The 24,151-nt window shown below is 53.0% G+C and overlaps 2 protein-coding genes across 2 annotated transcripts; one reads left to right on the top strand and one right to left on the bottom strand.

Annotated features, from left to right (window-relative positions):
• Nucleotides 1-221: 221 nt before the first annotated feature.
• On the top strand, nt 222-7,054 carry Pinlyp (phospholipase A2 inhibitor and LY6/PLAUR domain containing). Its single transcript, XM_059253528.1, has 5 exons — nt 222-354; nt 1,243-1,359; nt 6,167-6,319; nt 6,505-6,648; nt 6,900-7,054. The coding sequence occupies exons 1-5, from the start codon at nt 285-287 to the stop codon at nt 7,052-7,054; spliced, it is 639 nt and encodes a 212-aa protein (XP_059109511.1). The 5' UTR covers nt 222-284.
• A 6,858-nt stretch (nt 7,055-13,912) lies between these two features.
• Irgq (immunity related GTPase Q) lies at nt 13,913-19,308 on the bottom strand. The gene is made up of 2 exons (XM_059253529.1): nt 18,112-19,308; nt 13,913-16,796 (listed from the first exon to the last, which is right to left on the bottom strand). Exons 1-2 carry the CDS (start codon nt 18,669-18,671, stop codon nt 15,563-15,565), a joined length of 1,794 nt encoding a protein of 597 aa, XP_059109512.1. The 5' UTR covers nt 18,672-19,308; the 3' UTR covers nt 13,913-15,562.
• Between the last annotated feature and the right edge of the window lie 4,843 nt (nt 19,309-24,151).

Consider the following 24,151-nt stretch of genomic DNA (forward strand, 5'->3'; position numbering starts at 1 on the left):
TGAACAAAAAACGGGGGGGCGGGACATAAGTGACCTTCTGGGTCCAGGTGGAAGAAGACACTGGGAATCTAGAGACCTCAGGTCCCGGTGCAGGAAGGGGTTGCGTCCAAGATGTTCGGTTCTCTTGTGGATGCTGGCTTCATGGCTCCAACCCGGAGGCTGTGGAGGACTGCCATGGGTTCTGACCTCAGCTATTTCTCACCCCAGGGTGAAGGTGGGACCAGACCCGCCCTTCCCCAGCTTCCTATAAGGGCAGAGGACCTGGGACTACAGGTTCACACACCATGAGGCTGTCTAGAAGACACAGGACCTTTCTGCTGGCTTTCACACTGCTCTGCACCCTCTTGGGTCTTGGTAAGTGACAAGGGGACCCTGTCTCCTTCCTGGTATCTCAGAGGGCATTGAGCAAGGTCCGAAGAGAGAGAGAGAGAGAGAGAGAGAGAGAGAGAGAGAGAGAGAGAGAGAGAGAGAGAGATCCTGAGAAATCAGATTCATGAAGGATGCAGAGAGTAAGGAGGAGACAACCTGGGTCTGAGGAAGCTTGATGGGCCCTAGGAAGGGCCTCAAAACATGGCATCTGAGTTCTGGGAAATCAGATGAAAGCTTGATTATCAAGAGAAAATCTTTAAAATGCAACTAATTAGTAAGGAGAGAGGTGTCCTTTCTCTCTGGACTTAGAGGAATTCAGGTCTCCTAAGCCAGCTTCACTGTCCCTGGGTTCCTCCTCTATCAGGACCGAGGAATTCATGTCAGTGATCTGTCTAGACCTCACTCTCCCGGTTTGCCTTAGGACACAGACCTCAGAGTCAGATACCCCTGCCTGAGCTACCAGACTTCTGTGGTACCTTCAGGGAGGCGCGTTCCACACCCCAAGAACCAGCTGGACCTGAACTTTTACAAAAGCTCCGTAGAAAACTCTGCCACGACCCCTCCCTGCCTCTGAGCTTGCTCAGAGGACCCTGGCGTCCAAAGTCTCCAAGCCTTGTAATTATTAAGTAAAACAGGCTCTGTGGTAGAGTCATTTCCCGCCCTGGAAGCCACTTCGCTGGCATCGCCACCGCTTCCACGTCAGAGTCCGAGCAATTCCCTGGACAGTCCTCGGGGCTCCACCCACGAAAAACCAGGAAGACCCTAGCCCCTCCCCCAAAGTCATCGCTCCCGTGAGCTCCAAAGCCCACGTCCTGGTCTGAAGACTACCCCAGCCATGACCACACACCCTGCTCTCTGCTCTCTTTGCTGCAGGGTGCCCTCTAATCTGTGAGGTGTGCAAAGGCTCGGGGCACACTTGCAGCGGGAAAATGAAGACCTGTGAAGCCGGCAAAGACGCATGCGTGGTTCTTGTGGGCGAGTCCAGCACAAGTAGGAGGGTGTGGCTTCAGCCAAGAGGGTGGGAAGGCATGGGTACCTTTACGGTAGAAGATACCACCCTGTAGGTGGGAGATGGTGACAGTGAGTTGTGGGAGGAATGTGATGGGCTGGAAAACGCTATGGTCAGCGCAGTCAAGAGCACTGGCTACTCTTGCAGAGGACCTCTGTTCAATTCCCAGCACCCACATGGTGGCTCACAATGGTCTGCAACTAAAGTCCCAGGGGATCAGACGCCCTCTTCTGGCCCCCACCGGCACTGCATACTTGTGGTGCACATACCTACACGCAGGCTAAATATCATACAAATAAAATAAAACGGGGAAGGGGAGGGGAGCTGGGTGAGGAAAAGATGAGAGGACACGGGAGCCTAGCAGGAGGGAAAGAGTCTTCCTTTAAAAACCGTTTTTATTTGTAATTATGTGTATGGAGGGGAGGCGTTACGCAAGTAAGCGCAGTGCTTGCGGAGGTGGGAAGAGAAGGACAGATCCTTGGAGCAAAAGTTACAGGCAGTTGTGAGGCACTGATGATAGGAGATGAACTGGGGTCTTCATGCTCTTAACTGAAGAGCCATCTCTTCAGCACAAGGGAAGGACAGAATGGAGGGCAGGGCAGAAGCCTGGGGAGACAGGAGGGAGATGGTGTTAGGGTCAGGGGGAAACAGAAAAGGAGGGACCTGACTGGAAGAGGGCTGTAACTCTGAGGATTGGTGCAAATACGTTTGGAGAAAGCAGGGATGTCGGAAAGGGGTGAGGAGCAGGAGAAAGCAGGGATGTCGGAAAGGGGTGAGGAGCAGGAGGATGATATCCAGTCTGAGGCCAGCCTGGGCTATATAACAAGATCCTGACTTAAAACAGATAAAAAACAAGAGGAGGAGGGAGGTGGGGGGGTAGGAGGAGAGAAAGAGACTGAGGGGAGGAGGGAGGGGAAGATATGGAGAGGGAGAGGTGGAGGGGAGGGGAGGAGGGAAGGGGAGATAAGGAGAGGGAGGGGAGGGAGGGGAAGATATGGAGAGGAGGGAGGAGGAGGGGAGGGGTCAGGGAGAGAAGGGGATGGGGAGGCCCAGGAGTACATCGGGAGTGGGGAATCTGGCCTAAATCAAAGACAGCACCCCAGACCTCAGATGAGGAAATAGAGAGCAATGGGGTGGGTGTTCATTCTCAGTGGAAAGAGAGCGTGAGTTACAGGGGGGCGGGGTGATTTCCAGCCAGGAGGGGGACTGAAGGCTGGAACAAGTGAAGGTCATGTTGCTTTGTCATGATCTCTTTCAACATTAAAAAACTCTGTGTGTGTGTGTGTGTGTGTAGGTCAGAAAACAACTTGTAGAATCAATCCTCTTTCCACCATGTGGGTCTCAGAGATAGAACTCGGGCTGGGAGGCTTGGAGCCTTGGTGGCAAGCACCTTTACCTATTGGGCCATATCGACAGTCCCAAAGGCCATCTTTGAGGGCAGGACAGTACCTATAGAGACAGCAAGTGTGAAAGGAAGGTAGGATTGAAGGCTGACTTTATCCGACCCACTCAGCCAGTGTTAGGTGAGGGTGACCAGGAAGAATGAGGGATTTGAGTCCTGTAAGCCAGAATGGAGGCCAGAGCCTTGGGTTTTATTGGGAGAGACCATGGTGGGGGGGTGATATCATGATGAAGGTGAATTTTTTTTGTTTGTTTTATTTTTGTTTGTTTTGTTTTTCGAGACAGGGTTTCTCTGTGTAGTTTTGGTGCCTGTCCTGGATCTCACTCTGTAGACCAGGCTGGCCTTGAACTCACAGAGATCCGCCTGGCTCTGCCTCCCAAGTGCTGGGATTAAAGGTGTGCACCACCACCGCCTGGCAATGAAGGCAAATTTTAAAAAAGACATAAAAAGGAAAGGACAGGACGGCTCCTGAGTATGCTGGAGGAGAACGTTTATTGTAGATAAAAGGGAGAGCATAGCGAGAGTCAGAGACATCTGGGAGAGTCCTGAGTGGACATGACCAGACTGAGTTGGGCCGTGTGGGAGACGGGGAGGGGAAGGAAGAGGGGAAAGAGGGGAACCAGGTGTAGCAGCCAGGAGGCCAGAGGTACAAAAGGGAAGGGGTAACCCAAATGCCTGGACTATACAGGGAAAAACCTCTGGGGGAAAGGCAGCCAAGCCCCTGGGCTTGAGAGTTCAAGGTAGAGGGTGAGATATGCCAGCCATACCCTGTAACAGGCAGGGACTGAGGGATGCTGGGAGAACCCGGAGGCCAGGTCCCTTTGATATGTTAAATAGGCACCTCAGCCATTTGTCCAGGGTTTAACAGAAGGTGGGGGGAAAGTCCACCTCACAGAGACACAGGGGTAGCCTTAGGCAGCTTGGGAAGAACTTGCATCCACAGCACAGGGGACTGGGTGGAATGGGTAAAGGAACTGGGTCACACGCAGGGGGGCTACCTACAAGCCGCTGTACACTAGGCAGATTGTGAATATGGCCTTTCTGGGCTGCTACGGGCAGATGGCTCAGCAGGTGGAGACCCTGGTGTGGAGGACCCTGAGTTTGCTGCCTGATCCCACAGGTGGCAGAAGAGAACAGACTGAGGAGAGCCGGCCTGGACTCTTACCACACTCACTGGGGGCACGTGTGCATACATATACTATTCATGTACATATAAAACAAAAACTTTATGAAATTTGGTAGGTATGTACAATCTATGGTGCTAGTCATAGGGGACCGTCATAGAAAAGAAAAACAAAATTACATACATATCGTCATCATTTGGTTCATTGTCTCCCTTCAAAGATCCCATAGCATATTTCTCTACGTCCTCCCTTTCTTTCTTTTTTTTTTGGGGGGGGGGTTCGAGACAGGGTTTCTCTGTGTAGCCCTGGCTGTCTTTGAACTCTGTAGATCAGGCTGTAGACTCACAGGGATCCGCCTGCCTCTGCCTGCCAAGTGCTGGGATTAAAGGCGTGCGCCGTCACTGCCTGGCCCTCCCTTACATCTTCTGGAACAATGTCATGTCTTCCGTTAGTTCATTCACCAACCCAGCTGAGCTCTAGTTCCAACGCTCCATCCTTAACTCCGTCATGTACTGTGCAAACTATTTTTTGCAACTTAACTACGTCATGGCAAGCCATTTCTTGCACTTGAAGCTCTTCTAATTCTGTCTCTGTGGCTTGCCCGGTCTTCCCAGTGGCAAAGCCTCAATCACCACGGGAAACACCTCATGGGTCAATCGCACAGAGCTGTGTGCCTTGATGCCTACCGTAAGACCCTACCGGGATGCCGGGCGGTGGTGGCGCACGCCTTTAATCCCAGCACTCGGGAGGCAGAGCCAGGTGGATCTCTGTGAGTTCGAGGCCAGCCTGGGCTACCAAGTGAGTTCCAGGAAAGGCGCAAAGCTACACAGAGAAACCCTGTCTCAAAAAAACCAAAAAAAAACAAAAAAACAAAAAAAAAACAAAGACCCTACCGGGAAACTACAGCCCAAAGGCCCAGCTGCACTGCCACGTGTGGAAGCCTGTACACAGCCACTCTGTCAGCGAGATGTTTTGGAGGACTGTTATAGCCAACGTGGGCTCTCAAGTTGGACGATTCTTCTCTTGCTGTGTCTGCTAACAAACAAGTGTCTGCCAACAGACCTGCTGCCGCCTGTCAATCAACGTGACAAGGGCGTTTTGTGTTTGTTTGGTTTGGTTTTTGTTTTTTTGTGGGTTTTTTTTTTTTTTTTTTTTTGGTTTTGTTTTTTTCGAGACAGGGTTTCTCTGTGTAGCTTTGCGCCTGTCCTGGATCTCACTCTGTAGACCAGGCTGGCTTCGAACTCACAGAGATCCGCCTGCCTCTGCCTCCTGAGTTCTGGGATAAATGGCATGCACCAACACCACCACGCGGCCTGAAAAGGGCGTTTTGGCCGGGCGGTGGTGGCACACGCCTTTAATCCCAGCACTCGGGAGGCAAAGGCAGGCGGATCTCTGTGAGTTCGAGGCCAGCCTGGTCTACAGAGTGAGATCCAGGACAGGCGCAAAGCTACACAGAGAAACCCTGTCTGGAAAAATCAAAAAAAAAAAAAAAAAAAAAAGGTGTTTTGTGGAACCTTCTTCACAGAGTTTAGAGAGGACTAGCTTTCCTACCCCAAAGACAACACCATCTTTACATCTCTTCCCTACTGTTCCCACAGTCTTCATGACATTCTCAACTCAGGAAACTCTTCCGTTTGGAGAGAATGAAGAGGCTGACGGGCCATACCCAGTGCCAGTGGAACTCATGGTGCAGACCAGGAGGCCGAGGAGCACTTCCAGGCCTGAAGCCACACACATACATTTTATTAAAAAAAAAAAAAAAAAAAAAGTACTTATTTTAGGCAGGTGTGTGTGGTGGTGCACACCTTTAATCCCAGCACTAGGGAGGCAGAGACAAGTGGGTCTCTGAGCTCTAGGCCAGCCTGGTCTCCAGAGCGAGGTCCAGGGAAGCCAGGGCTACACAGTGAGACCTCGCCTCAAAAATGTTATTTTATATGTAGGTGTATATAGGTCTATGTGTTTGTATGTGCATGTGGGTGCCCAAGGAGGCCAGAAGAGGGCGACAGATCCCTGGAACTACAGTTGTAGATTGTTGTAAGCGCCCAGGTGTGGGTGCAGGGAACCAAACTTGGGTCCTCTAGAAGAGCAGCAAGTGTTCTTAACCCACGAGCCATCTCTCCAGCCCGAGTGGTTTTATTTTCGTGTGTGTGTGTGTGTGTGTGTGTGTGTGTGTGTGTGTGTGTGTGTAAGAGTCCCCGTTAGGGAGTGGTGAGATAAGGAGGTAAGAGGAGGGAGTGATTGATTCCTGTCCCTACTCCGCAGAGGGCCGGAAGTCCGTGAGCACCTTCAAGGCCTGCATGAAGTTCAAAGACTGCTACTCAGGCTTCGTATCCACCACCATGAGTCCCAATGACTACATGGTGTCCAACGCCCACTGTTGTCAGAGCGACGGCTGCAACCGCGGCTCGGTGCCCCGTAAGTGCCACCCCAACCAACAACAGCAGGCCTGCCGCTGTGACATCTGGCAAGCCCTTGGCGGCTGCGGGGCCTCTGTTTCCTGACCTGCAAACTCCACCAACCAACCCAGCGTTCCCCAGGTTCCCAGGATGTTGGGGGTAACAGTTCTCCCAACCTGCTTTATACCCCGTCTTCATTCACAGCTCCCCAGAACAATCGAACCGAGAACGGCCTGATGTGCCCCTCCTGCATTGCGCCCTTCCAAGAGACGTGTCCCGGAACCCAGGCGGCCCGTTGCGTGGGCCCGGAAACACACTGCATCTATTTTGCTGGCAATGTGCAGGCCGGTGAGCTGCTGCATAGACTTTGATGGGGTGGGGTGTGGTGTGTGTGTGTGTGTGTGTGTGTGTGTGTGTGTGTGTGTGTGTGTGTGTGTGAAATAGAGGTCCACACTTCCCCATTATGGGCGATGAGGGGGAGTTCCAGAGCACTGGACGATGAAATGATGGGGCAGGGCGGGGGGGGGGGGGGGGGGATGTGTGTGTGTTAGACTCCTGGGTCGTGAAGAAGCTGACTCCATTCTGAAATGCTGTCACAGGTATCATCAACACAAAATTTGCCACGAGGGGCTGTGCTACGGAGAGCGCCTGCTATACCAAGACTGGAGCGGAAGTGCCTTCGGCCTCCTACCTCTACTTCCTGCGCCGGGCCGACTGCCTTCCAGCCCCCTACCCCCCTGGCAGGGGTGAGTGAAGAACTAAGGAGTATGTGCCTTGAGGTCCCCATTTGTCCTCAGCCTACAGCTCTCCAGGCGCCTGTGAATTAAAACAGATGAACAGAGCAAACCTCAGTCCTTGTGACCAGATGCATCTTGGGAAGGTGGGTGTAAACAGTACAGGTCCTGGCGTTCCTCTCGGACCCAGTTCAAAGGCTGAGGCTGAGGTAGGAGGATCCTGAGTTCAGGACCAACCTGAATTCAGGTTGCACAGCCAGACCCTGTCTCAAAAACAAACAGAAAAAGGAACCAGGCTGTGGTGGCGCAAACCTTTAATCCCAGCACTGGGGAGCACTGGGGAGACAGGGGCAGGTGGATCTCTGTGAGTTTGAGGCCAGCCTGGTCTACAGAGTGAGTTCCAGGACAGTCAGAAAGCCACACAGTAAGACTGGGGTGGGGGTGGGGAGGCAGGTCAGCCTGGGCTGTGTGAGAACCTACCTTTTTAAAAAGAAAAAGGAGTGGCCAGGTGGTGGTGGCGCACACCTTTAGTCCCAGCACTTGGGAGGCAGAGCCAGGCGGATCTCTGTGAGTTTGAGGCCAGCCTGGTCTACAGAGTGAGATCCAGGACAGGCACCAAAACTACACAGAAAAACCCTGTCTCGAAAAACCAAAAAAAGGGACTGGAGAGATGGCTCAGTGGTTAGGAGCACTGGCTGCTCTTCCAGAGGACCTGGGTTCAGTTCCCAGCCCCCACATGACAGCTCACAGCTGTCTGTAACTCCAGTTCCAGGGCTTCTGACACCCTCACACAGACACACATGCAGGTAAAACACCGAAGAACATAAAGATAAATAATTATTTTTTTAAAAAAAAGAAAGAAAAAGGAAAAAGAAAACAAGCAAGTAGTGCTTGCTTTATATTAAGGGTACCATGCCAATCTCCCACACTAAGTATTTTATATTTGATTTTATTTATTTAGTTATTTATTTTTGGTTTTCGAGACAGGGTTTCTCTGTGTAGCATTGAGCCTTTCCTGGAACTTGCTTTGTAGACCAGGCTGGCCTCAAACTCACAGAGATCCGCCTGCCTCTGCCTCCCGAGTGCTGGGATTAAAGGCGTGCGCCACCACCCCCGGCCGTATTTTATATTTTATAATCATGCTATGATCACAGTTCCATGAAGTTGATTTGTTGCTTTGCTGTTATTGTTTGAGACGGTCTCATTAGGTAGTGCAGTCTAGCCTCAAACTCAAGGCACAGTCTCTGCCTCACCCTCTAGAATGCTGGGATTACAGCTGTGAACAACCCTGCCCAGTTGAAATTGATATTATCCCACTTTACAGGTGGGAAAACTGAGGCAGATTGTGGCTGGCACTCGCCTTGAGTCCAACAGCTAGGATAGGTGAGAAGCCTGATTTGAACCCTGGTCTGTCACACACTCCAAAGGCCTTGGTCACCTCTCTTGACTCTCTGTGTCTCACCTCAGTTTTCATGTCTTGGACGGGTGGCTATTAATAGTGAGAACCTCAGGGTTGTCGTATGATGGAAAATGCTACTTGCAAAGCACTTACAGCAGTGGGTGCCACCTTTAAAGGAATGTCTCCAGACACTATGTTTCAGTAAATACTAATCAGTGTGATGGCTGCCACTTACAGGGTGGCCATTAGTCCGCAGGCACCCACTGGAGCAGGCTACAGTGTGCTACAGTATCAACTTCCTAATCTCAGGGGCTGAAAACAACAAAGGTGTATGAGTCAGCCAGGGCTGCAACAACGCCACGTAACAAACCAGCCCCAAACGAAGACTTAAGACAACAAGCATTCTTGTTTCTAAGGGCCTGTAGGTTGGCTGGGATGGCTCTTCTTCTAGCTGGTTTGATCTAGAACTGGCTCCTCCATGAACTTCCGCAACTCCTCTGCGTCAGTGGCTCCCTGGCAGATGTTCTCACAGCTGAAAGCCAAGTGCATATAAGGTGGTTGTTGTTGTTGTTGAAATAAGCACTGGAAGCACTCCATTGACTAAGGTGAGTCACAAGGTCAAAGCCAACATCAACACGGATGTCTCACTGGGAGGGAGGGGTGTGTATGTGCTGAATGAGCACCCATTCACAAAAGCCTGGTGCTTTCCTTCGCTCTACAAGTTTGGCATAATCCAAAGTGGGTTTCAGCTCATTCCAGGCATGGATCAGCCCATTTCTTTGCCAAAGGGAAGTACCTAGAAATGCCTCACCTGTATGATTAAACACTGTGTGACCCAGAAGTGATTCAACACTCTCAGCTCCATGGATGGAGCTAGTCACATGGCCACACCTCACCAGGAGTAGACTCCTCCTCCAGTCACAAGGCTGAGAGTTAGGTATTTCAGAACCAGCGAGTATGACACACCCTTCCCCCACCCCCTCACCCCCGGCCTTTGAGAGGCGGACTCTCATCTGCTTCAGGGATCTACACAAGAGGCACTAACATTCTCATCCTGCCTCTCAGGAGGTGGGTCTTGAGGCTCACAGGGAGATGCCAATTCGAAGATCACATAGCTTAAATGTAATAGAGCTTGAGATTTTAGCAGGGCTTGGTAGAGTACACCTTTAAACGCAATGCTTGGGAGACTGAGGCAGGAGGATAATGAACTTAAATATAGCCCAGGGAACATACCAAAAGCTTTGATCAATTTTGTGTCAATAGTGGGGAAAGGCCTTGACTATGCTAGGAACTTACTACTTACTTACTACTGAACTTACTACCCCCAGCCCCTCACTGGGGGATTCTAGGCAGGAGCTCTACCACTGAGCCACACTCCCAGCCCCTCACTGGGGGATTCTAAGAAAACGCATCGCCATTGTGCCTCTCAATGTGGCAGTGACGGCAGGGAGCCCAAGGACAGCCAGAGGAAGTCCAATCAGGACACTTCAAGCCTCTGATCGCACCGTGTTTGCTGTTGTCCCCGTGGCTAAAATCCAGAGTCAGGCCGAGAGAGCATATCCAAGTGTCCTCGGAGAGACTGAACTTGGGAACCATGGGTCAGGCTGGCTCCAGAATTCAGTTGCTTGGCCATCACAGGTTCTTACAAATCACCAAGTTCACCAGGCAGTGGTGGTGCAGGCCTTTGATCCCAGCACTCGGAAGGCAGAGGCAGGTGGACTTCTGTGAGTTCGAGGCCAGCCTGGGCTACAGAGTGAGTTCCAGCCAGGGCTACAGGGCTACACAGAGAAACCCTGTCTCAAAAAACCAAAAGAAAAGAAAAATCAAGTTCAAGGCTGAAGAGATGGCTCAGGAGACGAAAGCACCTTTCCCAGAACAGACCCGCACACAGATGCTTAAAATTAATAAATCAAACCTTTAACAAAAAGCCACACATAATAGGATTTCTACTCTCTTTTATTCGTTTTTCTGAAACACACCATAGGTTGACCAGACTGTTGGATTTGTCCCCTGTTCCAACAGACAGTCCCTTCATGAGCCAGAAATGTAGGGTTCTCCCCCATGTTGAGGGTTATCTCATCCACTCATCAACTTTTGGAACCTGCTGTTCTGACAGGGCCACGGCCAAAATCCACTGTACAGTTGCAGTTCCAGCCTGGAGGGCTGACATTTCCCAGAATCCCTGCCTCTAGGCTCTTCCAGACCGAGGTGCCTCATGGGAGCATCCTGTTAGCAGCCCACAAGGGAGGCTGAGCCTTTTCTGTTTGTAGGCTTCCAGAGATGGGCACCTCACTCTCAGCTTTACTTACACCCTGGAAAAGCCTAAAACCCTAACAAGAGATGTAGGCACACTATGTCGTAGCTTACACCTGTAACCCTAGAACCTCAGAGGCCGTGGCATGAGTTTGAGGCCAGTCTGAGCCATAGAGTAAGACACCCGACCTCGGAAAAGACACACACACACACACACAAAAGTCATAGTTTCAAAGGCAGCCATCCCTGCCTGTAACCCAGGACAGAAGAGTGACAGGACGATACCTGGACCAAGAGTTTGAGACAGTCTGGACCCTCGTAACAAAAGCACCAGCAACACAAAATCGCTGCTATATAAGTATGGAGCTGACCAGCCATGCAACGGCTACAACATGCTGCTTTTTCCGATGCATCTCAAGAAGAGACAGCAGCAAAGCGCAGCGCAGGGCAGGGATGCCAGGAGGCACCAGAGTAAGACACGGTCAGAGCTGGGTACGGTGACACATGCACGTGAGGTGGAGGATTTCAAGGCCACCGCCAGCTACATACTGAGTTTAAGGCCAGCCTAGGCTGTGTCAAAATATCAGAAAATAAAATAACACAGAACCAGCGTGTTAGCGAGAGTGGGGCACTTCACAGGAGTCACCGAAGGTGCCAGGTTGGCTGTCTGACCGTTACCAGGCCAAGGGGAGTAGGACCCAGGCAGTACAGACTGACATCTGTGTTCAAAGCCTCTCTGGAGGGATGGCGGTACATGTGAGCTGGGCATGTGTTCGAGCGTGTTCACGTGCCAGTGTGCATGCTCAGACACGTGCCTGTGTCTATACAGCGAAATCTCAGCTACCTGCTGTGGCGGTGAAGGCTGCTGACGGACAGTCTACACTCTCTGTCCCGATGTGGCTATGGAAGATTGCCTAGATTAGCTTAGCTGAGCTCTACCTGCTGTTTGAGGAACCATTCAACAGGCTGTGGTCCTGGGGTGAAGAAAAAGGAGGAACTGAACCGAGTACCAGTATTTCTCCGCTTCCCAAACGTGGCCTCACCGTGACCAGCTGCCTCACCCTCCTGCTGCCGTGACTCTCCCTCCACGGTGGACTGCATCTGTGGATAAGCTGCTCTCCCTCCAGTATTTTGTCACACAACAAGGGACGCAACTAATACACCTTGCTAGATGCCCTCTGCTGGTGACTTGCCCAGTATCCTCTTATCTCAACTCTGCCCCTGGGCCTTGTGCACAGACCCCCTATAATCCTGGAGTCACTTTCACATCTGCATTGGTATACAGTGTGGCCACTAAGTGTCCGACAGGTGGGCTAGTGCCGCTGAGAAAGAGCAACCTCAAATTTTATTTGTATTTGATTCACTGACACAGGGCAGGTTTGGAAAAACTATAAAGCCAGGAGTTGGTGCAGGCTTGTGACCTCAGTGCCCCAGGAGGTTGAGGGAGAAAGATCCCAAATTCAAGGCCTGTCCGGGAGGGAGTGTGTTCAAGGCCAGTCCAGGCAACTTAGTGAGACCTTGTCTCAAAAAGAAAGAAAGAAAGAAAGAAAGAAAGAAAGAAAGAAAGAAAGAAAGAAAGAAAGAAAGAAAGAAAGAAAGAAAGAAAGAAAGAAAGAAAGTGGTAGAGCCCCTGCCTAGAATCCCCCAATGAGGGGCTGGAGGTGTGGCTCAGTGGTAGAGACCCTGGCTAGAATCCCCCAGTGAGGGGCTGGGGTGTGACTCTGTGGTAGAGCCCCTGCCTAGAATCCCCCAGTGAGGGGCTGGGGGTGTGGCTCAGTGGTAGAGCCCCTATCTAGAATCCCCAGTGAGGGGCTGGGGTGTGGCTCAGTGGTAGAGCCCCTGCCTAGAATCCCCCCGTGAGGGACTGGGGGTGTGGCTCAGTGGTAGAGCCCCTGCCTAGAATCCCCCAGTGAGGGGCTGGGAGTGTGCCTCAGTGGTAGAGACCCTGCCCGTAAACAATACCCACCCACCCCCACCCCACCCCCTACCCCACCCCCCACCCTGCGTCCCCAATGAAGAGCTAAGGACATAGTTCCAGTATAGAGTGTTTGCCTTGAATATGTGAGGCACTGGGTTCAAACCCCAGTTTTGGGGGGAACTTAATCGACACAACATGGGTATGTGAATTGGGTTCTCCACCTAGGAATTCAAGTATTTCCAATTGGGTGTATCACGTGAGCTGAGGTGTAAGGAGCAATGGGCTCCCAGTGGAAATAATGCCAGGCATCTCACTAAGAGCTAATGGGAGCTGGGAGCTGGGGTTTAGGGCTGTAATCAAGCCCCAGGGAGGCTGAAGCAGGGCCTAAGCTAGCTGACTCAAGCATCAGAAGGACCTAATATCAGGCAGGATGGGCTGGGGCAGGGAGAGAGAAGAGGCAGGGGCCAGAACACCGGGAGTTCAAGGCCAGTCTAGACTAAATAGTGAGACAGGGCATGTTGCTCAGGTGGGCCTGCGACTCTCTATTGTCACTGAAGATGGTCTTAAACTTTTTTTTTAAAGATCTATTTTATTTATTCAGTGTGCACTGGTGTTTTGCCTGTATATACTCTGTGTGAAGGAGTCAGATCCCCTGGAACTGGAGTTACAGACAGCTGTGAGCTGCCATGTGGTGCTGGGAATTGAACCCGGGTCCTCTGGAAGAGCAGCCAGTGCTCCTAACCGCTGAACCATCTCTCCAGCCCCGGTCTCAAACTTCTAATTCTATCTCCACCTCTCACATGCTGGGGTTCCATGCACACGCCGCCATATCAGGTGTCCCCTTGACTTTCACGGGGGCACACTCCGTCAGTGCTGAGGCTTTAGGGTTAGATGGGGATAGAACCTAACAGTGTAGCCCTCTTATGGTTCGAATCCTTTCATCTGACAGATGGACTTATACAACACTCATTCAAGTGGTGACCGTGGCCAGCCTGCACCTGCTCCCCATTTCCTCTCCCACCAGGTGCTTGCCTCTCCCTAGCTTGTCCCTTTTTGTAACAAGGTATTGACAACCTGAATTCCAGGCCATGTGCCAATGATCAGTAAACTAAAATAATAAATACTAGGCACGTACCGCGTGCCAGGCACTGCTCTGGATGCTAGGGTACACCCAAGAAAAGGACGGGCAAGGGCAAGAGCCGACAAACAGGAGAACGAAAGGATGGATACATAAGTAAAGCCATTATTTTTCTTTTCTTTTTTTTCGGTTTTTTTCGAGACAGGATTTCTCTGTGTAGTTTTGGTGCCTGCCCTGGAGCTCGCTCTGTAGCCCAGGCTGGCCTCGAACTCACAGAGATCTGCCTGCCTCTGCCTCCCGAGTGCTGGGATTAAAGGCGTGCACCACCACTGCCCAGCCTGTAAATCCATTATTGATAGTAATGTTTACTACAAGGACCATCAAGTGGCCAGGATCCGTGTAAGCTACTTGGGGTCATTAGGAGGCTTCTGAAGGGGCCATTTCAGGGAGACCTGATGGATGAGGACACAATCTGAAAAAAAGGATGGGGAGGCAGAGCATTGCACAGAAAAAGAGAAAATGCCCCAGTCCTGAGGTGGGACCCAAGCATCAGAAAGATAACTCAGGCTTGCTGGAGATGGGCTGGAAATGGAGAGAGGTGGGGACCAAGGCACACAGTGACTTGCTATGTTGATGAGCCTCTGGCCTGCATCTCTGAGTCTGGTGGTCCCATCTACCAGGTCCTCCTTTTCTGCTTTTGACACTGAACAACCTTATGGTGGCACTTGCCACCTAAACAAACCACAGCACTGTGGTTTCTGCCTCTGCCTCACTCCTGACACCTTCCCACAGCAGCGAACGCCTGCCCAGCTATTGTAGGAAACCCTGCCCACAGCAGCATCCTGTGTGGGCCAGGTATCTTGGGGACATGGGAGGAGGCCATGCAGAGAAGTCTAGACTGCCACAGCAGGACCCTCCTGTCTTTCCAAAAAAGCAGGACCACAACACTCCAAGGCCCAAGAGTTAAGGTCGTCACAACAGAAGAAACCAGTGATAAACTCAAGTGAACAGAAGCACGCATGCCAGAGACCCCAGTCACCCAGCACCTATAAAGTGGGGGTACTCACACCCCTTCCCAGTAAAGCACAGAGAGGCAGTTGCCAGGATCCCAGGACATCAGGGACTCACCGGAGGTATTTCTTAAGTGTAGGTTTCTACTCCTCCATACCCCAAAGACCCAATTCCCAGATTCTGGCCATCAGGAGACCACCATTCCCAGACCTCTTGTCCCTTCCCTTCAATTTTGTGGGACAGTGTTCTCTACAACAAAGCCTTGGAGAGCAAATGGTGGATGATCCTCCACTCTCCATGAGACCAGGGGGTCTCCAGCAAGCCCCTGATCTCCACGGATTTCCCACCACCCAGGAATTGACAACCAATGTCCACAGAGCCTTCTTAGGAACCAGCGTTTAAGATTCTCATTTGAAATGAAGGTCCCAAGTCCTCTTGGGTCGGTCCTGAAAACCTGTTCTTTCTGGGGCAACTTACATCTCGTTTTCCTTTGGGACTCAGCACTCCAAGGGTTCTAACTCCCTATAGCACCGTCCACAGCCATAGGTCCACCTACAGTCAGGCAGGAATTGAGGCGTCCAGATCTAGGACCAGATGCCAGCTGGAGGCCAAGCGGCTCCCATTTCCAGAGTCCAGCCCCCAACTCCCCTCACTACATTACTGTCTGAATGGCAAACTAATGGTGCTCAGACCCTATGGTGACTCATTCAGAACCCAGGAAATCGGGTGACTGTGAAGTTGCAGATTTCATCGAGAAGTCAGTCTCCTTCAAGTCCCCGGGTTTGAGTACTACCCCTCACCCCTCAATCTCAGAAGCTGTGGGGCCAGAAACCAAGTCACCAGACACTCCGGCCCCCCCACCACACCCCTCATTGGTTGGGCTCTGGGGGTCCCAGCACCGCCTCAGCATCAGCCAGCATCTCATCCAGGGCCTGCAGCAGTACCCCATGAGCAGCCCGGTAACCCAGCCCACCGGTCGCCGCTGCGCCACCTGCGGGCCATAGGAAGGAGAGCGCACCCAGCGCCGCGCCTCCCGCGGTGCCCTCGCCAGCCCAGGATCCCAATCTGGCCTCCACCTCAGCGCGGGTCACCGGGCCCGGGAAGCGCGTGCGCGCGGCCAGCACTCCAGGGGCAAGGCCCAGGGCACGCTCACGGCGTGCCACTGCCGCTGGTTCGAGGCCTAGCGCGCGCCGCCATTCAGCCAGTTGTCCCCGGAGAAGTGCCACATCGCAAGCCCAGCCCAATCCTGGTACTGGGGCGGCCGCCGCCGCCAGGCTGGCCAGCAAGGCTGGCCTCCACGCTCCTGCCCGCAGCGCCGCCGCCTTCCTCCGCGCTGCGCGGGGACTTGCGGGTGGCAGCGCCAGCAACAGCGCCCCGGCCTGAGCCGCAGGCAGTGCGCGCTGAAGCCAGGTTCCCAGCCCCGGGAGACCACCCGGCCGCAGAGGGAACACCGGCGGAGGCACCTCCTCCAGTACCTCCCACGGCTCGTCCTCCGGACTCCGAGCAGCCGTGGGGCCCGAGTCCCCGGAGCCACGGTTTTCTTTTCCTTCGCTGCGGGCATCCCCTGAGCTCCCGCCGCTTGCTTTCTCGAGCTTCTCAGCCTTTTCTTCTTCCAGAGCCTCGGGTGGATCCTCGCCCTGGCCGTCCGTGCGCACGCCGACGAGTGGAGCATCTGGTGACACCAATGAGCGGACCTGGGCCCAGGTCTCTTCGGTGGGAGCCCCAGGAGTGACGAGGATCAGGGCATCGTAGTGGGTTGGGTGAGGGGTGGTGGCAGGGGATGTGGCGGTGGGGCCCAGGGGAACGGTCCAGAGCACCACGTTAGGGCGCTCTGGAGCCGGATAAGGGGTGGGCCCAGTGGGTTCCGAAGCAGGCGCAGCACCTGGGTCGCCAGGATCCAGTCCCAATAGCATGTCTAGTACAAGGCCTACGTTGGTAGTGCCGGCCACCGCCAGGTCCAGTCGCGCGCTGCCCAGGCGCTCAAGGCCAGCGCGCACCCACGACAGCGCCGCCTCCAGGCCACCGGTTTCGAAGGCTTCGCGCACAGCTTCCAGCTCTGCTGCGCCCAGCACCTCGAAGCCATCCTGGGCAGGTGGCAGGAACCTGCGGGTGGGGGAGGGAGAGTAGGAAAAGGTCAAAGGCAGAAGAGTTTTAAAAGCAGGAAAAGCACGGGCGGCGGTGGCGCACACCTTTAATCCCAGCACACGGGAGGCAGAGCCAGGCGGATCTCTGTGAGTTCAAGGCCAGCCTGGTCTACAGAGCGAGCTCCAGGACAGGCACCAAAACTACACAGGGAAACCCTGTTTCGAAAAACCAAAAACCTAACCAACCAAACAAAGAAACAAACAAAAACAAAAACAAAAAGGAAGAAAAAGAAAAAAAGAAACCAGGTGGGGCGGGACCATAAAGTTAAGGGAGGGTCTTAGGACTACCCAGAGGTCTGGATACTGCAGGGCAGATTTCCAACAGACCCTAAAATGAGGACCCTGTTAGGATTTCCCCAGATACAGTCCTCAGGACCAGGACTTTTCCAAATATGTGCTGGGCAGGAGAAATTTTCTAGGGGGTGGTGGCAACTGCCTTGTGGCCTATGGCACCCCCAAAGGCTTTTTTTAATTTTATTTTACTTATTATTATTATTATTATTATTATTATTATTATTATTATTTTGCTAAGGGTGGATGTTAGGAAGGGCATGTGAGGGGAGAAATCTCATCTAGCACTGGCGGGGCAGGTGAGGCTAATAAATGAGAAGTAGCTCTTGGACAGATGCATAAACTGAGGTAGCTGGCCGCTGGGGAGGGGTGGATTTAGGAGAGAGCCAGTAAGCAGCACAGACCTGAGAGGGGGTTGGGGAATGGAAGAGCGGAGTGAGCAACGGAAACAGAGCTCCTTAAGGGTTTGGTGCTGGGGGGGGGGGGGAGTGTCACTTGAGAACCAAGCTGATGAGGAGTACGGGAGTGCTGGAAAGTCTTCGGGGAAAAATCATCGAGGAATCACAAATGTCACAGAGAAATGGAGTCCGGAATTTTGTCTGTAGATAGTATTTGCGTATGTCTGGGCCTCTTCTCAAATCTCACCAGAGAGGAGGCTTGTGATATCAGAGAGCTTGCACGAGATAAGACCTTTGTGGCGGGCCCTCCGGTTGACCCTTGGCGGGTGCAAGCTTTTTAAATAACAGAAAAGGGTCAAAAAAGCACCCATTTATGGTGGAGCCTCCCTGATCTCAAAATCTGTGCTCATGGGCGGGCGGGCGGGGGTTGGGGGATCTAGGGTAGGGTATGGAAGAATAGACAGCCAATAAAGTCTTGTCTCCAACTGTCTAGGAACAGGGCTCGAGAACCTTAAAGAGCACGGTGGCTGAGCTGGGTCTAAGCTAAAGGCACCAGGCCACCCCACCCAGCGCATGTCTCCTCACCTCTGCAGCGCCTCCGCCTGGGTCCGCAGCACCACCCGCAGGCGCTCTAGCTCCTCGCCGCAGTCACCGCTGTTGCAGTTGGCCGGCAGCACAAAGAGAGGCGCAGCTCCTAACCCAGCACTCTTCAGCAAGGCCGCAGTCTGATCCCGGGCCTGAGCTGCATTCTGGGAGTCTCCAGGACGCAGATTCCGTACTGCCAGCAGCGGGGTCCCTCGGGCCAGGGCGGCCCGCGCTGCCTCTCCCAGAGCTGCGGTCAAGGGCTCCTCGGTCCCCTCAGGTCCTGGTAGCACCAATACCAGCAAGTTGGCCTCCGCCGCCCAGGGCCCCGGAGCTGCGGGTGGGCAGCTCAGCTCGCCCAGGAAGAGGCCTGGAGCCGCAGCTCTCAGACTGGGGACTCCAGAATCCGGCCGTCCTTCAGGAATCTCTACCATGTCTACATTCTTGTCGCATAACGCGGCGATCAGCGCGGACTTTCCCGAGCCCGGAGGCCCCAGGAATAAGGCAGTCACGTCACCCTGCGGCAGAGGCATTGCTGGAAAGCAAGATGTGGGGAAAGACATGGGTCAGGGAACACGCAAGACTTTTTGTTTGCTTCTTTTTTTAAGGCGGGGTCTCACTGTGTAGTCCTGGCTGGTCTGGAACTCAGAGAGCCTCTGCCTCCCAGAACGCTGAGATTAAAGGCATGCGCTACCACACCCGACAACACCCTTTCCTAGCTGCCCCACTGTAAATCCAGATTTCACTCCTCCAGCCTGTCCTCCACTTCCATTCTCCAGTGTCACCCTGTAGGACCTAGAAACCCAACGCCCATGACCTGTTCCCTGAAGAGCTAGGCGTCTGTCCATTCTCCACCCGAATGCATTTCTCTATTTCAAAAACTCAGAAATCTGACTGCCAATCTCTCGGAGACTCGAGGATGACCCTCCCTCTCCCGGTTCCAAATCACCAACGGAGCAAAGTGTAGACGCGCCGGGAGAGCAGCGGGAGCCCCGCCCCTTAAGACGAGCTGCTGGAGGCCAAAGGGGTTGAAGCGTCAGGATTCAGAGACATCCAGACGCCTTCGGTAGCTCTATCCTGACGTCTTTCCTTCCAAGACCGGGTGTGTCTTGGAGTGCCGCCGCGAAGACACAAAGTTCTGGCAGCACTCAACACCGGGGGCGCTCTCTCTTCCTAGCTAAGACTCTGGGCATAGGAACAATGTAGCCCAAGCGCGTGCGCAGAAAGCTTAGTGGTGGTATTCCCACCACGACCAGCAACCAAAACGCCTGCGCAGTAATTTAGGCTTGTACGGCAAAGGGAACAAGAAGCGATGCGCCCGCGCAGAAAGCCTCGCGTTGTACGGAACGCAGTCTAACGTCATCATCATGCAACTCGGTACAGGGAAGGACCTCTCCACCTGCTAGTCCCAGGACCTGGCTGGCGTGACTGTACTAATGCCGGACTGCAACCTTGTATCTGGCTCGGAGACACGCGTGGGGCAACAGGCCCGGAGATCACTAGAGTCTGGAGACTGGGAAGACTCTACCCTGCTCTCCTCCGGTGGCAGCGCTGTGGCGATCGACTGCCAGGCGCAGATAAGGCTTTCCTTGCTAAGAGAAGGAAAGCTAGAGGGCGTCGCGAGCTAAGGGCAGAAGGCAGTGCGTGGGAACAGCGCAATCCAGATGGTTATAGGTGACACAAGAATCATAGATGACAGAGAAGGATATCTCCTGGGAAGAGGCGGGCTAAAGTGTGAGTGCCACTAATTTATCTGGACCCACGTGAGAAACTAGGACGAGGCTGGTATGAAAGATCAAGGGTTCCACCTTTCAAGGATTTAGTTTGGTGAAGATCAGAGAGCCAGGCGGTGGTGGTGGTGCACGCCTTTAATCCCAGCACTCGGGAGGCAGAGCCAGGCGGATCTTTGTTGAGTTCGAGGCCAGCCTGGTCTACAGAGCGAGATCCAAGACAGGCATTAAAACTACACAGAGAAACCCTGTCTCGGAAAAACAAAACAAACAAAAATCAGCGGTCACAGGGGCTTGAAGACCAAGGGGTCACAAACCCGAGGAGTCTCTCATATGAGACGGGTGAAGCCTTTCTAGTGAGTGTGTCATCAGAGTTCAATGGCTATCAAAAAATTAACAGGCCCTCTATGGCTGGTGACACATGGGCAGCCTCACCCATTCTTTTTCCTTGACTAGTACATGGAGGGCCATCCCTCTAAAGAGACCATGGAGTGGCAGGCTTCTCCCAGGGAGAGGAGTCCTGGAGCTCAGGAGTGACATTAAAGGGGCCTCTGTATCTCAACCCTTCCTGCTGGAGGTGGCTGCAGTGACCCTAGCTAGCTACGTGCCAGAAATGGCCTCCCTCCTGGATCAGGTGTACTTTGCTCTGCGTACAGGCAGAAGCAGGATATTATTCAGAGGGACCAGGGGCTTCCAGGTGAGGCTTGGGCTGGGGATGGGACAGTGCAGCTGGGGCCTGGGAACGAGTCCACAAGGTTCTTGTCCCAACTCGTCCCTAGACACTCAATGTGACTGGGCTTCATTTTCTCACAACAAGAGGGTGCAGCAGCCGGGCCGTGGTGGCGCACACCTTTAATCCCAGCACTCAGGAGGCAGAGGCAGGAGGATCTCTGTGAGTTCCAGGACAGCCAGGGCTATACAGAGAAACCCTGTCTCGAAAAACAAAACCAAACAAAAGCCCTCTATTTTGTGGTGCTTGCAACAAATTTATTCAGGGGGCTGGAGAGATTCAGGGGTTAAGTTGCTCTTGTGGAAGACTTGGGTTTGGTTCTCAGCACTTGAATAGTGGCTCACAACCATACATAACTCCAGTTCTAGGAGATCCAGTGCCTTCTTCTGACCTCTTCAGGCACCAGGCATGCACTCGTTGCACATACATACATGTAGACGAAATAGAATAAAGAATATAAAAGTATGAATCTAGGGGCTGGAGAGATGGCTCAGAGGTTAAGAGCACTGGCTGCTCTTCCAGAGGTCCTGAGTTCAATTCCCAGCAACCACATGGTGGCTCACAACCATCTACAGTGAGATCTGGTGCCATCTTCTGGTGTGCAAGGTTACATGGAGGCAGAACACTGTATACATAATAATTAAATAAAAATCTTTAAAAAAAATATGGCCGGGCGGTGGTGGCGCACGCCTTTAATCCCAGCACTCGGGAGGCAGAGCCAGGCGGATCTCTGTGAGTTCGAGGCCAGCCTGGGCTACCAAGTGAGTTCCAGGAGAGGCGCAAAGCTACACAGAGAAACCCTGTCTCGAAAAACCAAAAAAAAAAAAAAAAAAAAAAAAATGAACCTAACTCAGGGGCTTGTGCATGCTATGCATGTGCTTGACCACTGAGCCACACCCTAGCCCTGCACTGGGGGATTCTAGGCAGGAATCATGTTTTAAAAGGGTTTTTAGGGCCGGGCGGCTGTGGTGGTACGCACCTTTAATCCCAGCATTAGGGAGGCAGAGGCAGGCAGATCTCTGAGTTTGAGGACAGCCAGGGCTACACAGAGAAACCCTGTCTCAAAAAACAAAAACAAGTGTGTGTGTGGGGGGGGGAGTGTCAGGGGGCACTATAGGATTGGGCTTGCGTGTCTGGTTTTAGGAAGGACTCAAAGAGGAAGGCTATTGCTCAGGGGTGGGTGTTGCCAAAAAATAGAGGCATCCATGATTTTTTCCCCCTTTTGTTCTGTTTTTCTGAGACAAAGTCTCAGTTTGGAGCGTGCTACGGCATCTGCAATTAACTCCTGAGAGACTGACAAGCAGCTCAGACATCTGGGAGTCAAATGTGTATCCCCGACTGTCCCATAGACTGGGCTGGCCTTCAACTCAGAAGTCCACCTGCCTCTGCCTCCCAAATGCTGGGACTAAAGACATGTGCCACCATGCCTGGCAATGACTGACCCAGGAGGGAGGGAGTGGGGCTGAAGCCGAGACTGGTACAGCAGCAGTCACTTGGGTTAACCAGTCACGCGCTTGGCTTGGGCAATCTTCAGTCTTGTCTGTCTCCCACCGGAGCCTTGTCTCTAACTGATGTTCTGTGAAACTGCATCTGTTCCCCAGAGGCCTGGCAGTGTCAATTCCCAGATGTCAGGGCTGCTTGTCACTGTCTCAGGAGCAGTAATGGCTGACACTGTAGCATTACAATGGTATGGAGCTGCCAAGTTCAAGACCCCAGTCTTTGGATGATGAAACTTGTCCTTGTCTAGCAAATGGAGATTCACCTCAGGCAGTGTCTTAATCACCATGCTCACCACTTTGTCGGACAGGCAGACCTTCGGTTCTGATGCTGGCTGCACCTTTCATTTCTTTGTGCTTCTGCCTGCTCATCCACTACAGCAGGGATCTATATATATATACACACACACACACACACACACACACACACACACACGTGTGTGTGCACGCGCGTGCACACGCGCGCTCGCGTGCATCTTGCTTTCTGCATAGAGTAGTCATGGGTGATTGCTGGCGTGGTTCAAAGGGTTTGGAAATTCCTCCTGCCCTTCCCCCTCTCCCTTCCCCATATCCCTCAGGCCACCTAGGGGTTCCACATTGCACCCATGACCTCATCACCTTCACCAAGGCAAGTTCCAGGAGCATCATCTGAAGTGAGAGCACCGGAAGACGATGGCCCCTGAGCTGCAGGGGCCTTCTTGACTCTGCTTCACCTGTGCCTGCTCATCCCCCTCCTCCAAGGCCTGGATTGTCCACCAAGACCCAGTCCACTTCTCAGGCAGCACCACCAAGTCCGTGATGCCCACAACACCCCTGGCTCCTTTGCCTGGACTGAGTGTGGTCGGGACTTTGCCCAGAAAGCAGGGCTCCATCAGCACTACATCGGGCATGTTTAGGGGAGCCCTTGAGTAGGCATGAGCCCTCTCTGCAGTGATGGGGCTCCACAGCTGGGGGAACCACCCATGCTAGGGCCGCAGGTCTCCTGGAAGGATTTAATTAGCCTACCAGGAAGGCAAAAGTCGAGGCCACATCTGCAGTTTTTCGAGAACATAGGGTCTTTCCAGAAGCAGAGACATTGGATGAACAGATGTGTTGAGAAAGCGAGAAGGAAGAATTACTCCTATCTCCTTCATTCCCAGTTAAATAGCTTCGGATTCTATAATCACCTTTAATTTTTCCCAGATGGATGCCAGGGGCTGCAGGAGGAAATCGCCCTGGCTCTGTGCCTGGGTGGGGGTGGGGGAGTGAAGGGCTGCTAGCCTGCGATGCTGAGTGAGTTCCAGGCCTGCATAGAGCCTTTGGGGATGGGGAAGTAGGAGTGAGCTGGACCCTGAGGTCCCAGGGCTGGGGGTGGGGGTTACAGTTTTAGGCCCTGTCTCTTCCTTCCCTACGCCAGCTTTCCCCGACTCAGGGGCAACAGCGCAGCAAGGTGCTGCCGGCCGCCAGATAATTGGCGCTCCATTTTACTACTATGTATACCGTTCTAGTGATGGGGTACTTTTATATGCACAAATGGGGTGCCACGAGTAAACCAGCAGAAAGGGTGTCTGAAAACCAAGCATCCATGTTAAAATAGCTGAAGAGGGAGCCCTGGCTTCCGAGTGGGAACTGCCAGAGAACATACGGAGTGAGGAGGAGGGCACAGGGCAGAGCCGGCCCAGCCCTGCAGAGGAACCAGTTTGGAATCAAACAGAGATGCCTTCTGCTTTGTGTTTCATTTGGCCAACACTGAGATTTCCTGTGGAGGCCCTGGCTTTGGCTCTCCTCAAAGGCCCAACCAAGAGTTCAAACTGTCATTAGGGGCAGAGCAGTAAGTGTCAACCAGCCCTGGGAATGAGTCCCACCAAGCCTGTATTACTCCCTGAGGAATGTTCTAAAAGCTCACAGGAGAGCTGGGCATGGTGGTGCACACCTTTAATCCTATCACTGGGGAGGCCAAGGTACGTGGATCTCTGTCAGTTTGAGGCCAGCCTGGTCTACAGAGTTCTAGAACAGCCAGGGCTATTTCACAGAGAAACACAGTCTGGAAAAACAAAAAAACAGCAACAACAAAAGGCCACAGGTGAAGTGGATGTGGTAGAAAAAAT

The sequence above is a fragment of the Peromyscus eremicus genome, chromosome 1 (assembly GCF_949786415.1).
Source record: "Peromyscus eremicus chromosome 1, PerEre_H2_v1, whole genome shotgun sequence".
NCBI lineage: Eukaryota > Metazoa > Chordata > Mammalia > Rodentia > Cricetidae > Peromyscus > Peromyscus eremicus.